The following is a 20,736-nucleotide window of genomic DNA, read 5'->3' on the forward strand; positions in this document are numbered from 1 at the left end:
TACATTTACCATTCTCCTGGCTAGTAGTTATACATTTACCATTCTCCTGGCTAGTAGTTCTACATTTACCATTCTCCTGGCTAGTAGTTCTACATTAACCATTCTTCTGGCTAGTAGTTATACATTTACCATTCTCCTGAATAGTAGTTCTACATTAACCATTCTCCTGGCTAGTAGTTCTACATTTACCATTCTCCTGGTTAGTAGTTCTACAATAACCATTCTCCTGGTTAGTAGTTCTACATTAACCATTCTCCTGGATAGTAGTTCTACATTAACCATTCTCCTGGATAGTAGTTCTACATTAACCATTATCCTGGTTAGTAGTTCTACATTAACCATTATCCTGGCTAGTAGTTCTACATTAACCATTCTCCTGGTTAGTAGTTCTACATTAACCATTATCCTGGCTAGTAGTTCTACATTTACCATTCTCCTGGCTAGTAGTTCTACATTTACCATTCTCCTGGTTAGTAGTTCTACATTAACCATTCTCCTGGCTAGTAGTTCTACATTAACCATTCTCCTGGCTAGTAGTTATACATTTACCATTCTCCTGGCTAGTAGTTCTACATTAACCATTCTCCTGGTTAGTAGTTCTACATTAACCATTCTCCTGGTTAGTAGTTCTACATTAACCATTCTCCTGGTTAGTAGTTCTACATTAACCATTCTCCTGGCTAGTAGTTCTACATTAACCATTCTCCTGGTGATCCAACTGGTCCTTATGGATGATACTGACAAGCACGTCTTACCAAGAACCATTTTCATTGGTAACTAGTGAAGATAAATAGTATGGATATGTGGTATGTTTTAAATACAACCTGTCTGAATCACCATGGGTATAAATGTCCCCATGGTCCAACAAAACATGACCTGTCTGTCTCCATCACACAGCATCCATCAAAACATATCAAGTAATTCAATGTCACTGCACCGGTGGCGATCCATATTAACTTCACACAGCCAGCAGTTACAGTCTCAACCACAGTAACGTACAGGAGGACCAGGTCACCGCACAGCCAGCAGTTACAGTCTCAACCACACACAGTAACATACAGGAGGACCAGGTCACCGCACAGCCAGCAGTTACAGTCTCAACCACACACAGTAACATACAGGAGGACCAGGTCACCGTACAGCCAGCAGTTACAGTCTCAACCACACACAGTAACATACAGGAGGACCAGGTCACCGCACAGCCAGCAGTTACAGTCTCAACCACACACAGTAACGTACAGGAGGACCAGGTCACCGCACAGCCAGCAGTTACAGTCTCAACCACACACAGTAACGTACAGGAGGACCAGGTCACCGCACAGCCAGCAGTTACAGTCTCACACACAGTAACGTACAGGAGGGCCAGGTCACCGCACAGCCAGCAGTTACAGTCTCAACCACAGTAACGTACAGGAGGGCCAGGTCACCGCACAGCCAGCAGTTACAGTCTCAACCACACACAGTAACATACAGGAGGACCAGGTCACCGCACAGCCAGCAGTTACAGTCTCAACCACACACAGTAACGTACAGGAGGACCAGGTCACCGTACAGCCAGCAGTTACAGTCTCAACCACACACAGTAACATACAGGAGGACCAGGTCACCGCACAGCCAGCAGTTACAGTCTCAACCACAGTAACGTACAGGAGGACCAGGTCACCGTACAGCCAGCAGTTACAGTCTCAACCACACACAGTAACATACAGGAGGACCAGGTCACCGTACAGCCAGCAGTTACAGTCTCAACCACACACAGTAACATACAGGAGGACCAGGTCACCGCACAGCCAGCAGTTACAGTCCCAACCACACACAGTAACATACAGGAGGACCAGGTCACCGCACAGCCAGCAGTTACAGTCTCAACCACACACAGAAACACCAAGTCAGCACATTTTTATTTTACTAGACAAGTCAGTTAAGAACAAATTCTTATTTACAATGACGGCCTACCCCGGCCAAACCTGGACGACGCTGGACCAATTGTGCGCCGCCCTATGAGACTCCAAATCACGGCCGGATGTGATACAGCCTGGATTCGAACCAGGGACTACAGTGAGATGCAGTGTCTTAGACTGCTGCACCACTCGGGAGCCCCACATTCCCTCCATTCACTCTACACAAACACCGTGTACACGCTCAAACACCGTGTACACGCTCAAACCCCATTTACACGCTCAAACACCATGTACACGCTCAAACCCCATTTACACGCTCAAACACCATGTACACGCTCAAACACCATTTACACGCTCAAACACCATTTACACGCTCAAACACCATGTACACGCTCAAACACCATGTACACGCTCAAACACCATGTACACGCTCAAACCCCATTTACACGCTCAAACACCATGTACACGCTCAAACCCCAACACATACACCATGTACACGCTCAAACCCCATTTACACGCTCAAACACCATTTACACGCTCAAACACCGTGTACACGCTCAAACACCATGTACACGCTCAAACACCGTGTACACGCTCAAACCCCATGTACACGCTCAAACACCGTGTACACGCTCAAACACCATGTACACGCTCAAACCCCATTTACACGCTCAAACCCCATTTACACGCTCAAACCCCATGTACACGCTCAAACCCCAACACATACACCATGTACACGCTCAAACACCATGTACACGCTCAAACACCGTGTACACGCTCAAACCCCATGTACACGCTCAAACACCGTGTACACGCTCAAACCCCAACACATACACCATGTACACGCTCAAACACCGTGTACACGCTCAAACCCCAACACATACAGCATGTACACGCTCAAACCCCAACACATACAGCATGTACACCCTCAAACCCCAACACATACAGCATGTACACGCTCAAACCCCAACACATACAGCATGTACACCCTCAAACCCCAACACATACAGCATGTACACGCTCAAACCCCAACACATACAGCATGTACACGCTCAAACCCCAACACATACAGCATGTACACGCTCAAACCCCAACACATACAGCATGTACACGCTCAAACCCCCAACACATACACCATGTACACGCTCAAACCCCAACACATACAGCATGTACACGCTCAAACCCCAACACATATAGCATGTACACGCTCAAACCCCAACACATACAGCATGTACACGCTCAAACCCCAACACATACACCATGTACACGCTCAAACCCCAACACATACAGCATGTACACGCTCAAACCCCCAACACATACACCATGTACACGCTCAAACCCCAACACATACAGCATGTACACGCTCAAACCCCAACACATACACCATGTACACGCTCAAACCCCAACACATACACCATGTACACGCTCAAACCCCAACACATACACCATGTACACGCTCAAACCCCAACACATATAGCATGTACACGCTCAAACCCCAACACATACAGCATGTACACGCTCAAACCCCAACACATACACCATGTACCATACAGAAGTCCCAAGTCAACGTCTTAGCTGCACTTCACATTCCCTGTTGTCACCAAACCACAAAATGGAGGATGGTGATACAGGCATCACGACAACCCAACCACCCCCAACCCCACCACCACCCCCCCCCCCCCCCCCCCCCCCCCCCACACAGCCACCTGGTACCTACAGTCAAACAGAGCGTAATAACCATAGCAACATGACATAAGAGCCTGTGTCAGGTCAGGCGTGACTTACCAGGTTTGAGTTGGTGGCGTTGGAGTCGTCCTCTGGGAAGGGGATGTAGACAGCTAAGGCCACGCAGTTCGCAAATATAGTCATCAAAATGATAATTTCAAACGGTCTGGAAGAGCTAGAGTTAAGGAAGGAAGCTGAAGATCAGATGACAGAGAAGAATGCATCCATAATGGCACCCTATTCCCTATATAGTGCCCTGCTATTCCCTATATAGTGCCAGACTATTCCCTATATAGTGCCCTACTATTCCCTATATAGTGCCAGACTATCCCCTATATAGTGCCCTGCTATTCCCGATATAGTGCCCTACTATTCCCTATATAGTGCCCTACTATTCCCTATATAGTGCCAGACTATTCCCTATATAGTGCCCTACTTTTGGAAGACAAGAGAACAGACGGAAAACATCGAGTGACAACAACTAAAATACATAAAGACCTGTCGGCTATGTTTTAACATCTGTGACACGTAAACACGACCTTGTGACCTCTTAATGGAGTGTGTGTTCGGGGTGTGTGTGTGTCCCACTCTCTGTCTCTGGGCTTGTCCTAATATGGAGGTTGTTACACGGGTCAGTCGCGTGGACGACAGAAAACAGAGGGGAGGGAGAACCAAGAGGGAACCAAGAGGGAACCAAGAGAAACAGAGGGGAGGGAGAACCAAGAGGGAACCAAGAGAAACAGATTATTATTTTATTTGGGACGGTGCTTGAGAAGGAACCTCATTAGTTTTGATATCTCTCTCGCTCTCTCTCTCTCTCTCTGTCTCTCTCTCTGTCTCTCTCTCTGGTCTGGCCTGGCCAGGAGGACATGGTGTCAGTTTGTCTGGCCTGGCCAGGAGGACGTAGTGTCAGTTTGTCTGGCCAGGAGGACGTAGTGTCAGTTTGTCTGGCCAGGAGGACGTATTGTCAGTTTGTCTGGCCTGGCCAGGAGGACGTAGTGTCAGTTTGTCTGGCCAGGAGGACGTAGTGTCAGTTTGTCTGGCCTGGCCAGGAGGACGTAGTGTCAGTTTGTCTGGCCAGGAGGACGTAGTGTCAGTTTGTCTGGCCTGGCCAGGAGGACGTAGTGTCAGTTTGTCTGGCCAGGAGGACGTAGTGTCAGTTTGTCTGGCCTGGCCAGGAGGACATAGTGTCAGTTTGTCTGGCCAGGAGGACGTAGTGTCAGTTTGTCTGGCCTGGCCAGGAGGATGTGGTGTCAGTTTGTCTGGCCTGGCCAGGAGGGGGATGATTGCTTGTCTGGCAACAACGTCAGCTCCAAATCAAATTACATTTTTATTTATTTCTGTTTCTACAGATAAATGATCTCAATGACAACCGTTTGATTTGTTGTCCTCCTTTCACTGTGAGAGGTCTTTGAGTCAGAGACCAGGGTCACAGAAGGAATGCTGATCTAGGATCAGTCTTTCCTTTTTTTATCATAATAAATAGGTTTATAAGGACAGGGGGACCTGATTGTAGATCAGCAGCATTCCTAATGTGAGACTCTTTTGGGGGCTGAGTGGAGTTATGTGGTTCTGGCTAGCAGAGCTCTGTGAGGCTCTCTCCATGTCAAACACAGTGAGGAACTGTGTGCATGCGTGTTAGTGTGTGTCTGTGTGTGTGTGTGTGTGTGTGTGTGTGTGTGTGTATGTTGCGTTCAGCCTTTAGTAGAAAAATCCCCACATGAAAAATGACATGGCCACAAAACAAAAGCAGCCTGGTTAGATAAACACGGTTCTAAATCAAAACTGGGAGAGTCCGTGACAACACCAAAATAAACTCCTGCAGGGTTGAGGGAAAGAGAGGGAAAACTGGGGGAGGGAGGGAGAGAGGGAGAGAGAGAGAGAGAGAGAGAGAGAGAGAGAGAGAGAGAGAGAGAGAGAGAGAAAGAGGGGAGGACTGATGAGAACAGTAACAATGTTTTAATTGTGTTAAGCATCCTTCCATGGCAGAACGGTGTCAGCAGCAGGAACATAGATCATCTAGTTGACAGAGGGGCTGTCTAAAGAGTCAGACAGAACGAGAGAGTAACTATAGCTATCTAGGACTACTTGATGTTCTCATGTCAAACATGCACATGCAAAACACACACACACACACACACACACACACACACACACACACACACACACACACACACACACACACACACACACACACACACACACACACACACACACACACACACACACACACACACACACACATACAGAGTAGCAATCTAAGCCTAGTGGATATTCTCACAACGAGGAATTCAAGTTGTGACTGTCTCCATCTACGGTACTGAATACCTGCATGGATAAAGGTTTCAAATAGAACACGTGTTGAGCCAACTGTATGTTCCTGTTAAATCACCAAGAAACTAGAAACTGTTCCTGAACACGTGTTGAACCAACTGTATGTTCCTGTTAAATCACCAAGAAACTAGAAACTGTTCCTGAACACGTGTTGAACCAACTGTATGTTCCTGTTAAATCACCAAGAAACTAGAAACTGTTCCTGAACACATGTTGAACCAACTGTATGTTCCTGTTAAATCACCAAGAAACTAGAAACTGTTCCTGAACACATGTTGTATGTTCCTGTTAAGTCACCAAGAAACTAGAAACTGTTCCTGAACACTGTCACGTTCCTGACCTGTTTTCCTTTTTTCTTGTATTTATTTAGTTGGTCAGGGCGTGAGTTGGGTGGGTTGGTCTATGTGTGTTTTTCTATGTTGGGGTTTTGTGTTCGGCCTGGTATGATTCTCAATCAGAGGCAGCTGTAGATCGTTTGTCCCTGATTGAGAATCATACTAAGGCAGCCGGGGTTTCACGTGTGTTTTGTGGGTGGTTGTATCGCGTGTCTGCATTCGTGCCACACGGGACTGTTTGTCGGTTATTTTATGTTATTTTTGGTTCGTGTTCAGTTTCGATTCATTAAATAATCATGGACACTAATCACTCCGCATATTGGTCTGATCCTTCTCGCCTCTCCTCCTCGTCCGAGGAGGAGGATTACGACGACCGTTACAGAACCACCCACCAATCTAGGACCAAGCGGAGTGGAGAAGGGAGGCGACAGCAGTGGGAAAAAACCCAGGACTCCTGGACTTGGGAGGAGATCCTGGACGGCAAAGGACCCTGGGCTCAGCCAGGGGAATATCGCCGTCCCAAGGCGGAGCTGGAGGCAGCGAAGGCAGAGAGGCGCTGGTATGAGGAGGCAGCGCGGCGACGCGGTTGGGAGCCCGAGAGTCAGACCCAAACATTTCTTGGGGGAGGGCACACGAGGAGTGTGGCAAAGCCGGGTAGGATACCTGAGCCAACTCCCCGTGCTTACCGTGGAGTGAGAGGGCGTCGTACTGGTCAGACACCGTGTTATGCGGTTAAGCGCACGGTGTCCCCAGTACGCGTGCTTAGCCCAGTGCGGGCTATTCCACCTCGCCGCACTGGTAGGGCTAAGTTGGGCATCGAGCCGGATGTCATGAAGCCGGCCCAACGCATCTGGCCTCCAGTGCGTCTCCTTGGGCCGGCATACATGGCACCAGCCTTACGAATGGTGTCCCCGGTTCGCCAGCATAGCCCAGTGCGGGCTATTCCACCTCGCCGCACTGGCAGGGCTACGGGGACCATTCAACCTGGTAAGGTTGGGCAGGCTCGGTGCTCAAGAGCGCGTGTCCTCCTTCACGGTCCGGTATACCCGGTGCCACCTCCACGTACCAGTCCACCGGTGGCAGCCCCCCGCACCAGGCTGTCTCTCCGGGTTCTCTCTCCAGCTGCTCCCACCTGTCCAGCGCTGTCAGAGCTTTCCTCCTCTCCAGCGCAGCCAGTGCCTATACCACGCACCAGGTCTACAGTGCGTCTCAGCCGGCCAAAGTCTGCCGTCTGCCCAGCGGCGCCTGAACTGCCTGCCTGCCCAGCGCTGTTTGAGCTGCCTGCCTGCCCAGCGCTGTTTGAGCTGCCTGCCTGCCCAGCGCTGTTTGAACTGCCTGCCTTCCCAGCGCTGTATGAACTGTCTGCCTGCCCAGCGCTGTCCGTCGGTACTGAGCCTTCAGAGCCGTCCAGCCAGGACCAGCCAGAGCCGTCCAGCCAGGACCTGCCAGAGCCGTCCAGCCAGGACCTGCCAGAGCCGTCCAGCCAGGACCTGCCAGAGCCGTCCAGCCAGGACCTGCCAGAGCCGTCCAGCCAGGACCTGCCAGAGCCGTCCAGCCAGGACCTGCCAGAGCCAGTCAGCCAGGACCTGCCAGAGCCGTCCAGCCAGGACCTGCCAGAGCCGTCCAGCCAGGATCCGCCAGAGCCGTCCAGCCAGGATCCGCCAGAGCCGTCCAGCCAGGATCCGCCAGAGCCGTCCAGCCAGGATCCGCCAGAGCCGTCCAGCCAGGATCCGCCAGAGCCGTCCAGCCAGGATCCGCCAGAGCCAGCCAGCCAGGATCCGCCCCTCAGTCCGGTGCTGCCCCTCAGTCCGGTGCTGCCCCTCAGTCCGGTGCTGCCCCTCAGTACGGAGCTGCCCCTCAGTCCGGTGCTGCCTTTTAGTAGAGTGGGTTTGACATGGAGGGTGGCCATTGGGAGGAGACCACGGAAGCGGGGTTTGACTATGGTGGGTTGGGGACCACGACCAGCGCCAGAGCCACCACCGTGTACAGACGCCCACCCAGACCCTCCCCTAGAGTTTATGCGGGTGCGCCCGGAGTTCGCACCTTAAGGGGGGGGTTATGTCACGTTCCTGACCTGTTTTCCTTTTTTCTTGTATTTATTTAGTTGGTCAGGGCGTGAGTTGGGTGGGTTGGTCTATGTGTGTTTTTCTATGTTGGGGTTTTGTGTTCGGCCTGGTATGATTCTCAATCAGAGGCAGCTGTAGATCGTTTGTCCCTGATTGAGAATCATACTAAGGCAGCCGGGGTTTCACGTGTGTTTTGTGGGTGGTTGTATCGCGTGTCTGCATTCGTGCCACACGGGACTGTTTGTCGGTTGTTTTATGTTATTTTTGGTTCGTGTTCAGTTTCGATTCATTAAATAATCATGGACACAAATCACTCCGCGTATTGGTCTGATCCTTCTCGCCTCTCCTCCTCGTCCGAGGAGGAGGATTACGACGACCGTTACAAACACATGTTGTATGTTCCTGTTAAAGTCACCAAGAAACTAGAAACTGTTCCTGAACACATGTTGAACCAACTGTATGTTCCTGTTAAATCACCAAGAAACTAGAAACTGTTCCTGAACACGTGTTGAACCAACTGTATGTTCCTGTTAAATCACCTAGAAACTAGAAACTGTTCCTGAACACATGTTGAACCAACTGTATGTTCCTGTTAAATCACCTAGAAACTAGAAACTGTTCCTGAACACATGTTGAACCAACTGTATGTTCCTGTTAAATCACCTAGAAACTGTTCCTGAACACATGTTGAACCAACTGTATGTTCCTGTTAAATCACCTAGAAACTGTTCCTGAACACATGTTGAACCAACTGTATGTTCCTGTTAAATCACCTAGAAACTGTTCCTGAACACATGTTGAACCAACTGTATGTTCCTGTTAAATCACCTAGAAACTGTTCCTGAACACGACAGTATCAGTCACCATGTTACTGACCTTGACATTCAATCACTACTAATAGCAGTCATTACCTACTGATAACTGCTGCTTCCATTCAGCCCTGTTCTGTTGTCTGCCTGCAGTTCAAGGGAACTAGACAGTAAGATCAGCCCAGGTGACATACATCCCTCTGTAATCAGCCTGGAGAGAAGGAGAAGCTATAATCAACGTCTTGGGTAAAACGGTAAAACGGTAAAAGGTGTGGGTCAGGGTTCTAGTGTGATTGAGTTCTGTGAATCTATGTGTGTGTGTGTGTGTGTGTGTGTGTGTGTGTGTGTGTGTGTGTGTGTGTGTGTGTGTGTGTGTGTGTGTGTGTGTGTGTGTGTGTGTGTGTGTGTGTGTGTGTGTGTGTGTGTGTGTGTGTGTGTGTGTGTGTGTGTGTGTGTGTGTGTATTAGGCCTGCCCGGGGTGGAGGGGCATGGAGGGTTTTGGAAGACCTGGCTGAACTCACACACACAGCCTGATGAGAGGAGATGTTGGCATGGTAACAGGAGCAGTAAGAGGAGATGAGATGTGGGTCTGTTTTCTCTGGAGACGCGGTGTCTGTCTGTCTGTCTGTCTGTCTGTCTGTCTGTCTGTCTGTCTGTCTGTCTGTCTGTCTGTCTGTCTGTCTGTCTGTCTGTCTGTCTGTCTGTCTGTCTGTCTGCCTGCGCCAGTGGAAGCTCCTCAGAGGAGAAAGGGGAGGACCATCCTCCTCAGTGAATTTCATAAACATTTAAATAGTGAAACATTAAAAAAGTTATCCTTTTTAGATAAAACTATACTAAATATAATCACACGTCACCAAATAAATGATTAAAACACACTATTTTGTAATGAAGGTCTCCAGTAGCCTCAGTAGCACTCTGTAGGGTAGCACCATGTTGTAGCCGGAGGACAGCTAGCTTCCGTCCTCCTCTGGGAACCTTTAACGTCAATACAAAACCTAGGAGGCTCATGGTTCTCACCCCTTTCCATAGACGTACACAGTATTTATGACAACTTACTGAAGACGTCCTCCAACCTATCAGAGCTCTTGCAGCATGAACTGACATGGTGTCCACCCAATCAAAGGATCAGAGAATGAATCTAGTACTGAAAGCATAAGCTACAGCTAGCTAGCACTGCAGTGCATAACATGTGGTGAGTAGTTGACTCAAAGAGAGAGAAAGACAATAGTTGAACCGTTTTGAACAAATTATTTTCTTTAAAAATGAAGGAGAAGCAAGAGAGCGAGAGAGAGAGCGATATTTGTATTTTGTTTTTCACTTTCACTTAGCTAGCGAACGCAGCTAGCTAGTCTAGCCTAATGGCTCAACAGAGAGGGAAGTTAGAGTATGTTAGTTAGCTTGCTATGGCTATCCAACACAAGGTTTTTGTTTTTTAAAATGTATAACTGCTAAACTGCTTGCTGACTGTACACTGTACTGAACGATTGTAGCGGGTTTACTAACACATTAGTTCTAGTAGCTATGTTGACTAGCTATGACGTTAGCTAATATGGTAACAACTATGTAGGCTGTGTGTAGCGGTTAGCGGTTATGGTATGAAGGTTTGGCCTGGAAAGGTTTTTCGCCTGGTTACAGACAGCTGATGTGTTTGGCACTGAAGTCCACAAGCGAAGCGAAAAGGTGAGAGGAGGAGAACGCGTAGATGCGAGAAGGAATTCTACAACAAGCACAGTGATCATGCTGTTTGTATGTGGCTGCTATGAAAGTGAACCGTGTTTGGGTGTGATCAGGCGTGTATTCACTCTGCCGGCTCCGTTGAAAAACGTTTCTTAATCGGAAGCAAATGGAACGAAGCGGGGATAAATATACCTGGATTTGTCCAATAGAAACTCTTGTTTGCAAATGTTGGACTAATGATTACACCCTAGATCAGCTAGATGCAGGCAAGAGTGTGCAAGGCGGTATTGAATGTGTCACTGTCTGTCACCTTGATTACTCAACGGAAAATTTGAGTATCATGTAGTAGCTTAAACCTATCAATGTTAACATTGAACTGGGTGAATGGAATATGAATGACAGTCATCCAATATGCTGTAAGAAAAACAAGGCCATGCTCATCTTAAATGTCACCGACCACCACTGACCTGCGCGTGTGTCAAGTGGTTTTACAGATCATGTCTCACCTCTCGTGTGAGCAGAGAATTTGGAGCAGGACAGTATCTGGTCAGTCTCCTCCCACTAGCTGCTTTAGACCCTTTTAGACCAAAAGGAAGAGACGCATTTAGCATTTACTCAGACCTCTTTATTAGTGTTTCATTCCCATGCTTCCTCTCCTTCTAAATATGTCTCTACTCCTGCCCCCTCACTTACTCCTTCCTTCCTTCCTCTCTCGCTCTCTCCCTCTCTCTCTCTCCATCTCTTCTGTGATCTCATGGGAGAGAGAGGGAGCGAGAGAGAGAGAGAGACAGAGAGAGAGAGAGAAGGAGAAAGACGGTGAGAGATGGAGGGAGGCAGAGAGAGGGAGAGTTAAAGGGGGGGGGGGGGGGGGGGGGGTATCGCACGTTGTCCCTCAGTCTCATGAGAAAGAGAGGCACCGGGAAGTAGGGAAGGAAAGATGCAGGGAGAGGGAAAGGGAGAGAAGGAAGGAAGGAAGGAAGATACAGGGAGAGGGACAGAGAAGGAAAGATACAGGGACAGGGAATGAGGGAAGGAAAGATACAGGGAGAGGGAAAGGGAGGGAAGGAAGGAAGGAAGGAAGGAAGGAAGGAAGGAAGGAAGGAAGGAAGGAAGGAAGGAAGGAAGGAAGGAAGGAAGGAAGGAAGGAAGGAAGGAAGGTACAGGGAGAGGGAAAGGGCAGGGAGGAAGGAAAGATACAGGGAGAGGGACAGGGAAGGAGAGATACATGGAGGGACAGGGAAGGAGAGATACATGGAGGGACAGGGAAGGAGAGATACATACAGGGACAGGGAAGGAGAGATACATGGAGGGACAGGGAAGGAAAGATACATACAGGGACAGGGAAGGAAGGAAGGAAAGAAAGAAAGATACAGGGAGAGGGAAAAGGAATGAGGGAAGGAAAGATACAGGGAGAGGGAAAGAGAAGGGGGAAGGAAAGATACAGGGAGAGGGAAAGAGAAGGGGGGAAGGATAGATACAGGGAGAGGGAAAGAGAAGGGGGGAAGGAAAGATACAGGGAGAGGGAAAGAGAAAGAAAAGCGGAAAGTTAATTTGGGATTCTGGTTGCTCTGTGACTCATCCTTGAGATCCTCCCAATCCCTCCCTTTCTGCTTCCACCCCCAATCCTCCCCCTACCTCTCCCCTCCCCCCTCTTCTCTCCCCGCTCATCCTTCTTCTCTCCCTCCTCTCTCCCTTCCCCTCTCCTCCTCCTACCTCCATTCCTCCTCTCCTCCTCTCCCCCTCCTCCATTCTCCCTCCCCTCCACCCTTCCCCCTCCATTCCTCCCCTCCTCCTTCCCCCCTCCTCCCCTACTCCTCTCCCCTCCCCTCCTCTCCTCCTCTCCCTCCTCAGATTTATGTATTTTATTCTCTTTTTAATATGAGTAATGTTTCAGAGCTCATGCATGCTAGGCACGATGATAGCGACACACAAACACACACACACACACACACCGACACAGACACACAGACACACACACACATACACACACACATGCATGCTCACGCACACACACACACACCAACACACACACACACACATGAAAGGATGAACGTACGTATACACACATGCACGCTCGCACACACACAAAAAAACACACAGTCATTAACTTACGAAGATGTGTCAAATATATTATATCCAGCTCAGGACTCCAGCTATGCATTTGGTTTGCTAATACACACACACACACACACACACACACACACACACACACACACACACACACACACACACACACACACACACACACACACACACACACACACACACACACACACACACACACACACACACACACACACACACACACACACGCACGTAGATCAGAGTCTGTCCAGTTACCCTTGGCTTAACCCCTGGACGACAGACAACATCACAGAACCTCACACACATAATGTTAACCAATCAATGCCTCTCATTAAAATAGCTCAACTTATAGTACAGGCATCCAGATCATATGTTAATTTGATTACGTTATAATTCACTAATGACAACTGTTTTCATGAGTTTAGACCTGCCATTAGAACTTCTTAGGGATAGGGGGCAGTATTCGAAGTTTGGATGACTGACGTGCCCAAAGTAAACTTCCTGTTACTCAGGCCCAGAATCTCGGATATGCATATAATTGGTAGTATTGGATAGAAAACACTCTGAAGTTTCTAAAACTGTTAAAATAATGTCTGTGAGTCAATTGGCTCAGCGCCGTCCGGGTTAGGGGAGGGTTTGGCCGGGCAGGGATATCCTTGTCTCATCGCGCACTAGCGACTCCTGTGGCGGGCCGGGCGCAGTGCACGCTGACCCGGTCGCCAGGTGTACAGTGTTTCCTCCGACACATTAGTGTGGCTGGCTTCCGGGTTGGATGGGCATTGTGTCAAGAAGCAATGCGGCTTGGTTGGGTTGTGTTTCGGAGGACGCATGACTCTCGACCTTCGCCTCTCCCGAGTCCGTACGGGAGTTGCAGCGATGAGACAGGACTGTAACTACCAATTGGATTCCACGAAATTAGGGAGAAAAAAGGGGTGAATTTTTTAAAAATATATATATACAATGGGGCAAAAAAGTATTTAGTCAGCCACCAATTGTGCAAGTTCTCCCACTTAAAAAGATGAGAGAGGCCTGTAATTTTCATCACAGGTACACTTCAACTATGACAGACAAAATGAGAAAAAGAAATCCAGAAAATCACATTGTAGGATTTCTAATGAATTTCCGTTCTTGTGATCATTTTGACCCCACGGGGTGAGATCTTGCGTGGAGCCCCAGATCGAGGGAGATTATCAGTGGTCTTGTATGTCTTCCATTTCCTAATAATTGCTCCCACAGTTGATTTCTTCAAACCAAGCTGCTTACCTATTGCAGATTCAGTCTTCCCAGCCTGGTGCAGGTCTACAATTTTGTTTCTGGTGTCCTTTGACAGCTCTTTGGACTTGGCCATAGTGGAGTTTGGAGTGTGACTGTTTGAGGTTGTGGACAGGTGTCTTTTATACTGATAACAAGTTCAAACAGGTGCCATTAATACAGGTAACGAGTGGAGGACAGAGGAGCCTCTTAAAGAAGAAGTTACAGGTCTGTGAGAGCCAGAAATCTTGCTTGTTTGTAGGTGACCAAATACTTATTTTCCACCATAATTTGCAAATAAATTCATAAAAAATCCTACAATGTGATTTTCTGGATTTTTTTTCTCATTTTGTCTGTCATAGTTGAAGTGTACCTATGATGAAAATTACAGGCCTCTCTCATCTTTTTAAGAGGGAGAACTTGCACAATTGGTGGCTGACTAAATACTTTTTTGCCCCACTGTATATATATATATATTGTCTGTGAGTATAACAGAACTGATATGGTAGGCGAAAACCCGAGGACAGTCTATCCAGATTTTTTTGTTTTGAGGTGACCACCCATTGCATTGCTTGTCTATGGGAAAATCAAATGAAATCCTCCCAGATTGCAGTTCCTATGGCTTCCACTAGATGTCAACAGTCTTTAGAAAGCGTTTCAGGCTTGTTTTTTGAAAAATTAGCTAGAATTTGTAGTTTTTCAAGGTGGCTCTTATTTTGACTGTAGTCTTGTGGCGCTCGTAGATCAGGGCGCGCACTTCGTTATTTATCTCCGGTATTGAACACACTATTTTCCATCTTAAATTGTATAGTTTATTTACATATTAGGGTACCTGACGATTGATTAAAAACGTTGTTTGACTTGTTTATTGGTAACGTTTGGGATTCCTTTGTCTGCATGTTGAACGAGTGGAACAGGTGGATTACTGAATCAAGCGCGCCAACTAAACTGACTTTTTGGGGATATAAAGAAGGACTGTATCGAACAAAACAACCATTTGTTGTGTAGCTGGGACCCTTGGGATTGCAAACAGAGGAAGATCTTCAAAGGTAAGTGATATATTTTATCCTTATTTCTGACTTTTGTGACACCTCTGCTGGTTTGGAAAATGTTTGTAATGCTTTTGTATGCTGGGCGCTGTCCTCAGATAACCGCATGGTATGCTTTCGCCGTTCACGCTGTTCACGCTGTTCACACTGTTCACACTGTTCACACTGTTCACACTGTTCACGCTGTTCACACTGTTCACGCTGTTCACGCTGTTCACGCTGTTCACACTGTTCACGCTGTTCACGCTGTTCACACTGTTCACGCTGTTCACACTGTTCACACTGTTCACGCTGTTCACACTGTTCACGCTGTTCACACTGTTCACGCTGTTCACACTGTTCACACTGTTCACACTGTTCACACTGTTCACACTGTTCACACTGTTCACACTGTTCACGCTGTTCACACTGTTCACGCTGTTCACACTGTTCACGCTGTTCACACTGTTCACGCTGTTCACACTGTTCACGCTGTTCACGCTGTTCACGCTGTTCACACTGTTCACACTGTTCACGCTGTTCACACTGTTCACGCTGTTCACACTGTTCACGCTGTTCACGCTGTTCACACTGTTCACACTGTTCACACTGTTCACACTGTTCACGCTGTTCACACTGTTCACACTGTTCACACTGTTCACACTGTTCACGCTGTTCACACTGTTCACGCTGTTCACACTGTTCACGCTGTTCACACTGTTCACACTGTTCACACTGTTCACACTGTTCACGCTGTTCACGCTGTTCACGCTGTTCACGCTGTTCACGCTGTTCACGCTGTTCACGCTGTTCACACTGTTCACGCTGTTCACGCTGTTCACACTGTTCACGCTGTTCACACTGTTCACGCTGTTCACGCTGTTCACGCTGTTCACACTGTTCACACTGTTCACGCTGTTCACACTGTTCACACTGTTCACGCTGTTCACGCTGTTCACACTGTTCACACTGTTCACGCTGTTCACGCTGTTCACGCTGTTCACGCTGTTCACACTGTTCACACTGTTCACGCTGTTCACACTGTTCACACTGTTCACACTGTTCACGCTGTTCACGCTGTTCACGCTGTTCACGCTGTTCACACTGTTCACACTGTTCACGCTGTTCACACTGTTCACACTGTTCACACTGTTCACACTGTTCACGCTGTTCACGCTGTTCACACTGTTCACGCTGTTCACACTGTTCACACTGTTCACACTGTTCACGCTGTTCACACTGTTCACGCTGTTCACGCTGTTCACACTGTTCACACTGTTCACGCTGTTCACACTGTTCACACTGTTCACGCTGTTCACGCTGTTCACGCTGTTCACACTGTTCACGCTGTTCACACTGTTCACACTGTTCACGCTGTTCACGCTGTTCACACTGTTCACACTGTTCACACTGTTCACACTGTTCACACTGTTCACACTGTTCACACTGTTCACACTGTTCACGCTGTTCACGCTGTTCACACTGTTCACGCTGTTCACGCTGTTCACACTGTTCACGCTGTTCACGCTGTTCACGCTGTTCACGCTGTTCACACTGTTCACGCTGTTCACGCTGTTCACACTGTTCACACTGTTCACGCTGTTCACACTGTTCACACTGTTCACGCTGTTCACACTGTTCACACTGTTCACGCTGTTCACGCTGTTCACGCTGTTCACGCTGTTCACGCTGTTCACACTGTTCACACTGTTCACGCTGTTCACACTGTTCACACTGTTCACACTGTTCACACTGTTCACACTGTTCACACTGTTCACACTGTTCACACTGTTCACGCTGTTCACACTGTTCACACTGTTCACGCTGTTCACACTGTTCACGCTGTTCACACTGTTCACGCTGTTCACACTGTTCACACTGTTCACGCTGTTCACACTGTTCACGCTGTTCACACTGTTCACACTGTTCACACTGTTCACACTGTTCACGCTGTTCACACTGTTCACACTGGTTCACACTGTTCACGCTGTTCACACTGTTCACGCTGTTCACGCTGTTCACGCTGTTCACGCTGTTCACACTGTTCACACTGTTCACACTGTTCACGCTGTTCACGCTGTTCACACTGTTCACGCTGTTCACACTGTTCACGCTGTTCACACTGTTCACGCTGTTCACGCTGTTCACGCTGTTCACACTGTTCACACTGTTCACACTGTTCAGGCTGTTCACACTGTTCACACTGTTCACGCTGTTCACGCTGTTCACGCTGTTCACGCTGTTCACGCTGTTCACGCTGTTCACGCTGTTCACACTGTTCACACTGTTCACGCTGTTCACGCTGTTCACGCTGTTCACACTGTTCACGCTGTTCACACTGTTCACGCTGTTCACGCTGTTCACGCTGTTCACACTGTTCACGCTGTTCACACTGTTCACGCTGTTCACACTGTTCACACTGTTCACGCTGTTCACACTGTTCACACTGTTCACACTGTTCACGCTGTTCACGCTGTTCACATCACACTGTTCACGCTGTTCACACTGTTCACACTGTTCACGCTGTTCACGCTGTTCAGGGGTGGAGGCCCGACTGAGTTCCTAAAATATATCAATTCCATTTATTACTTATAAAAAACTAAAATGTTTCCTATTTACGGACCGCCTGTTGAGTTTGGCTGGAGCATGTGGTGTAAAGTAGTGAATCAAACCAGTTCACACCACCACTATATATAATAAACCAGTTCACACCACCACTATATAGAATAAACCAGTTCACACCATCACTATATATAATAAACCAGTTCACACCATCACTGTATATAATACACCAGTTCACACCACCACTATATATAATAAACCAGTTCACACCATCACTATATATAATAAACCAGTTCACACCATCACTATATATAATAAACCTGTTCACACCATCACTATATATAATAAACCAGTTCACACCACCACTATATAGAATAAACCAGTTCACACCACCACTATATATAATAAACCAGTTCACACCATCACTGTATATAATACACCAGTTCACACCACCACTATATATAATAAACCAGTTCACACCATCACTATATATAATAAACCAGTTCACACCACCACTATATAGAATAAACCAGTTCACACTATCACTATATATAATAAACCAGTTCACACCATCACTATATATAATAAACCAGTTCACACCATCACTATATATAATAAACCAGTTCACACCATCACTATATATAATAAACCAGTTCACACCATCACTATATATAATAAACCTGTTCACACCATCACTATATATAATAAACCAGTTCACACCACCACTATATATAATAAACCAGTTCACACCATCACTGTATATAATACACCAGTTCACACCACCACTATATATAATAAACCAGTTCACACCATCACTATATATAATAAACCAGTTCACACCACCACTATATATAATAAACCAGTTCACACCATCACTATATATAATAAACCAGTTCACACCATCACTATATATAATAAACCAGTTCAACACCATCACTATATAAAATAAACCAGTTCACACCATCACTATATAAAATAAACCAGTTTACACCATCACTATATATATAATAAACCAGTTCACACCATCACTATATATAATAAACCAGTTCACACCATCACTATATATAATAAACCAGTTCACACCACCACTATATATAATAAACCAGTTCACACCACCACTATATATAATAAACCAGTTCACACCACCACTATATATAATAAACCAGTTCACACCATCACTATATATAATAAACCAGTTCACACCACCACTATATATAATAAACCAGTTCACACCATCACTATATATAATAAACCAGTTCACACCATCACTATATATAATAAACCAGTTCACACCACCACTATATATAATAAACCAGTTCACACCATCACTATATATAATAAACCAGTTCACACCATCACTATATGTAATAAACCAGTTCACACTACCACTATATATAATAAACCAGTTCACACCATCACTATACATAATAAACCAGTTCACACCATCACTATATATAATAAACCAGTTCATACCACCACTATATATAATAAACCAGTTCACACCACCACTATATATAATAAACCACTATATATAATAAATAATAAAAAGTTCACACCATGACTGTGTGTAATGAAGGATACTTCCACTCCACGATGCTGATGCATGCTCTGCGGATGGGGTTCTTGAGGGTGAGACAGAGCAGGGCTCTGGGAGGTCTGGTTGGGGCCGTGTTGACGGGTTTCTTGGGCTTGTTGGTGTAGTGCTGTCTCTTCCTCTGTGTGGAGCTGGCTGTGGAGATGGGCGCGCCCGCGTTACCCATCTGCTTGGCCTGCCGCGCCGCCTCGATGGCCGCCTGCCAGGTGAGGGCCGCCCCGGGGCCGCTGGGGATGTGCTCTGCCGCTAGCCCCACCACCGCCCCTCCCACCACGGCCTCCAGGGGCCCGCGCCCACCTCCACTTCCACCCAGGGCAGTGATGACACCCACGCCGCCTCCTCCATCTGCAACGCTGGTGTCGTTCAGACTGGGCGCCGCCACCGGCAGCGGCAGCGGTGGGGGGGAGTAGTCGGAGCCTGGAAGGAGGAGAGAAGGGGGAGAGGGGTGAGCAGGGTGACGTGGGATACAGTGGAGGAACGGGGTCATTGGGAACATTTTCTTTGGTGCATCTAGGTAATCTTTATCTATCTAGTGGAGTTAGTTTAGGGACAGATTGCTTATTGCCATTCAGATTTTAGAAGTCAGACCAGTCCGACTCCGTTGCTAATTTAATCCAGACAAATGTAATCACACGACACTCATACAGTATTGCTTTTATTTTAACAAATATTCAGACAGACAGAGAGACATTCAGTGCAGAAGAGCAGCCTTCATCTGAAATGGGTTCATATGAACATGTGAGTGAGGGACATTCTCTGCTCTAGTGTGTAATCGGACTGGAGAGAAAGAGAGCGAGAGAGAGAGAGAGAGAGAGAGAAGAGAAAGGGAAGAAGAGAGAGAGGAGGAGAGAGAGAGAGAGAGAGAGGGAAGAAGAGAGAGAGTAGGAGAGAGAGAGGGAAGAAGAGAGAGAGAAAGAGAGAGAGGCAAGAGAGAGAGAGACAGAGGAGAGAAAAAGAGAGGAGAAGAGAGAGCGAGAGGAGGAGAGATAGAAAAGGAAGAAGAGAGAGAGAGAGAGAGAGAGAGAGGGAAGAGGAGAGAGAGAGAGAGAGAGAGAGAGAGAGAGAGAGAGAGAGAGAGAGAGAGAGAGAGAGAGAGAGAGGGAAGAGGAGAGAGAGAGAGAGGGAAGAGGAGAGGAGAGGTAGAAAATACAAAAAAGGAGAGCGAGAGAGAGAGAGAGAGAGAGAGAGATGAGAGAGTGAGTGTGAGAGACAGAGACAGAGAGATTTACCCCAAGTACTCCATGTGTCAGCTAGATTACTACCAGAAACAAAGTACGGTACATGTCAGACTCCAATAATACTGTAAGAGATCTCTACTAATCATGTATTAACACTGTTCTAAGACCATCCATGCGTAATCTCTCTGCAC

At 47.3% G+C, this 20,736-nt stretch overlaps 1 protein-coding gene across 1 annotated transcript; it reads right to left on the reverse strand.

Annotated features, from left to right (window-relative positions):
• Positions 1 to 3,608: 3,608 nt before the first annotated feature.
• On the reverse strand, positions 3,609 to 20,070 carry LOC120041846 (voltage-dependent L-type calcium channel subunit alpha-1C-like). The gene is made up of 2 exons (XM_038986714.1): positions 19,355 to 20,070; positions 3,609 to 3,792 (listed from the first exon to the last, which is right to left on the reverse strand). Exons 1-2 carry the CDS (start codon positions 19,861 to 19,863, stop codon positions 3,672 to 3,674), a joined length of 630 nt encoding a protein of 209 aa, XP_038842642.1. The 5' UTR covers positions 19,864 to 20,070; the 3' UTR covers positions 3,609 to 3,671.
• Between the last annotated feature and the right edge of the window lie 666 nt (positions 20,071 to 20,736).

This window comes from Salvelinus namaycush, unplaced genomic scaffold (assembly GCF_016432855.1).
Source record: "Salvelinus namaycush isolate Seneca unplaced genomic scaffold, SaNama_1.0 Scaffold558, whole genome shotgun sequence".
Lineage (NCBI taxonomy): Eukaryota > Metazoa > Chordata > Actinopteri > Salmoniformes > Salmonidae > Salvelinus > Salvelinus namaycush.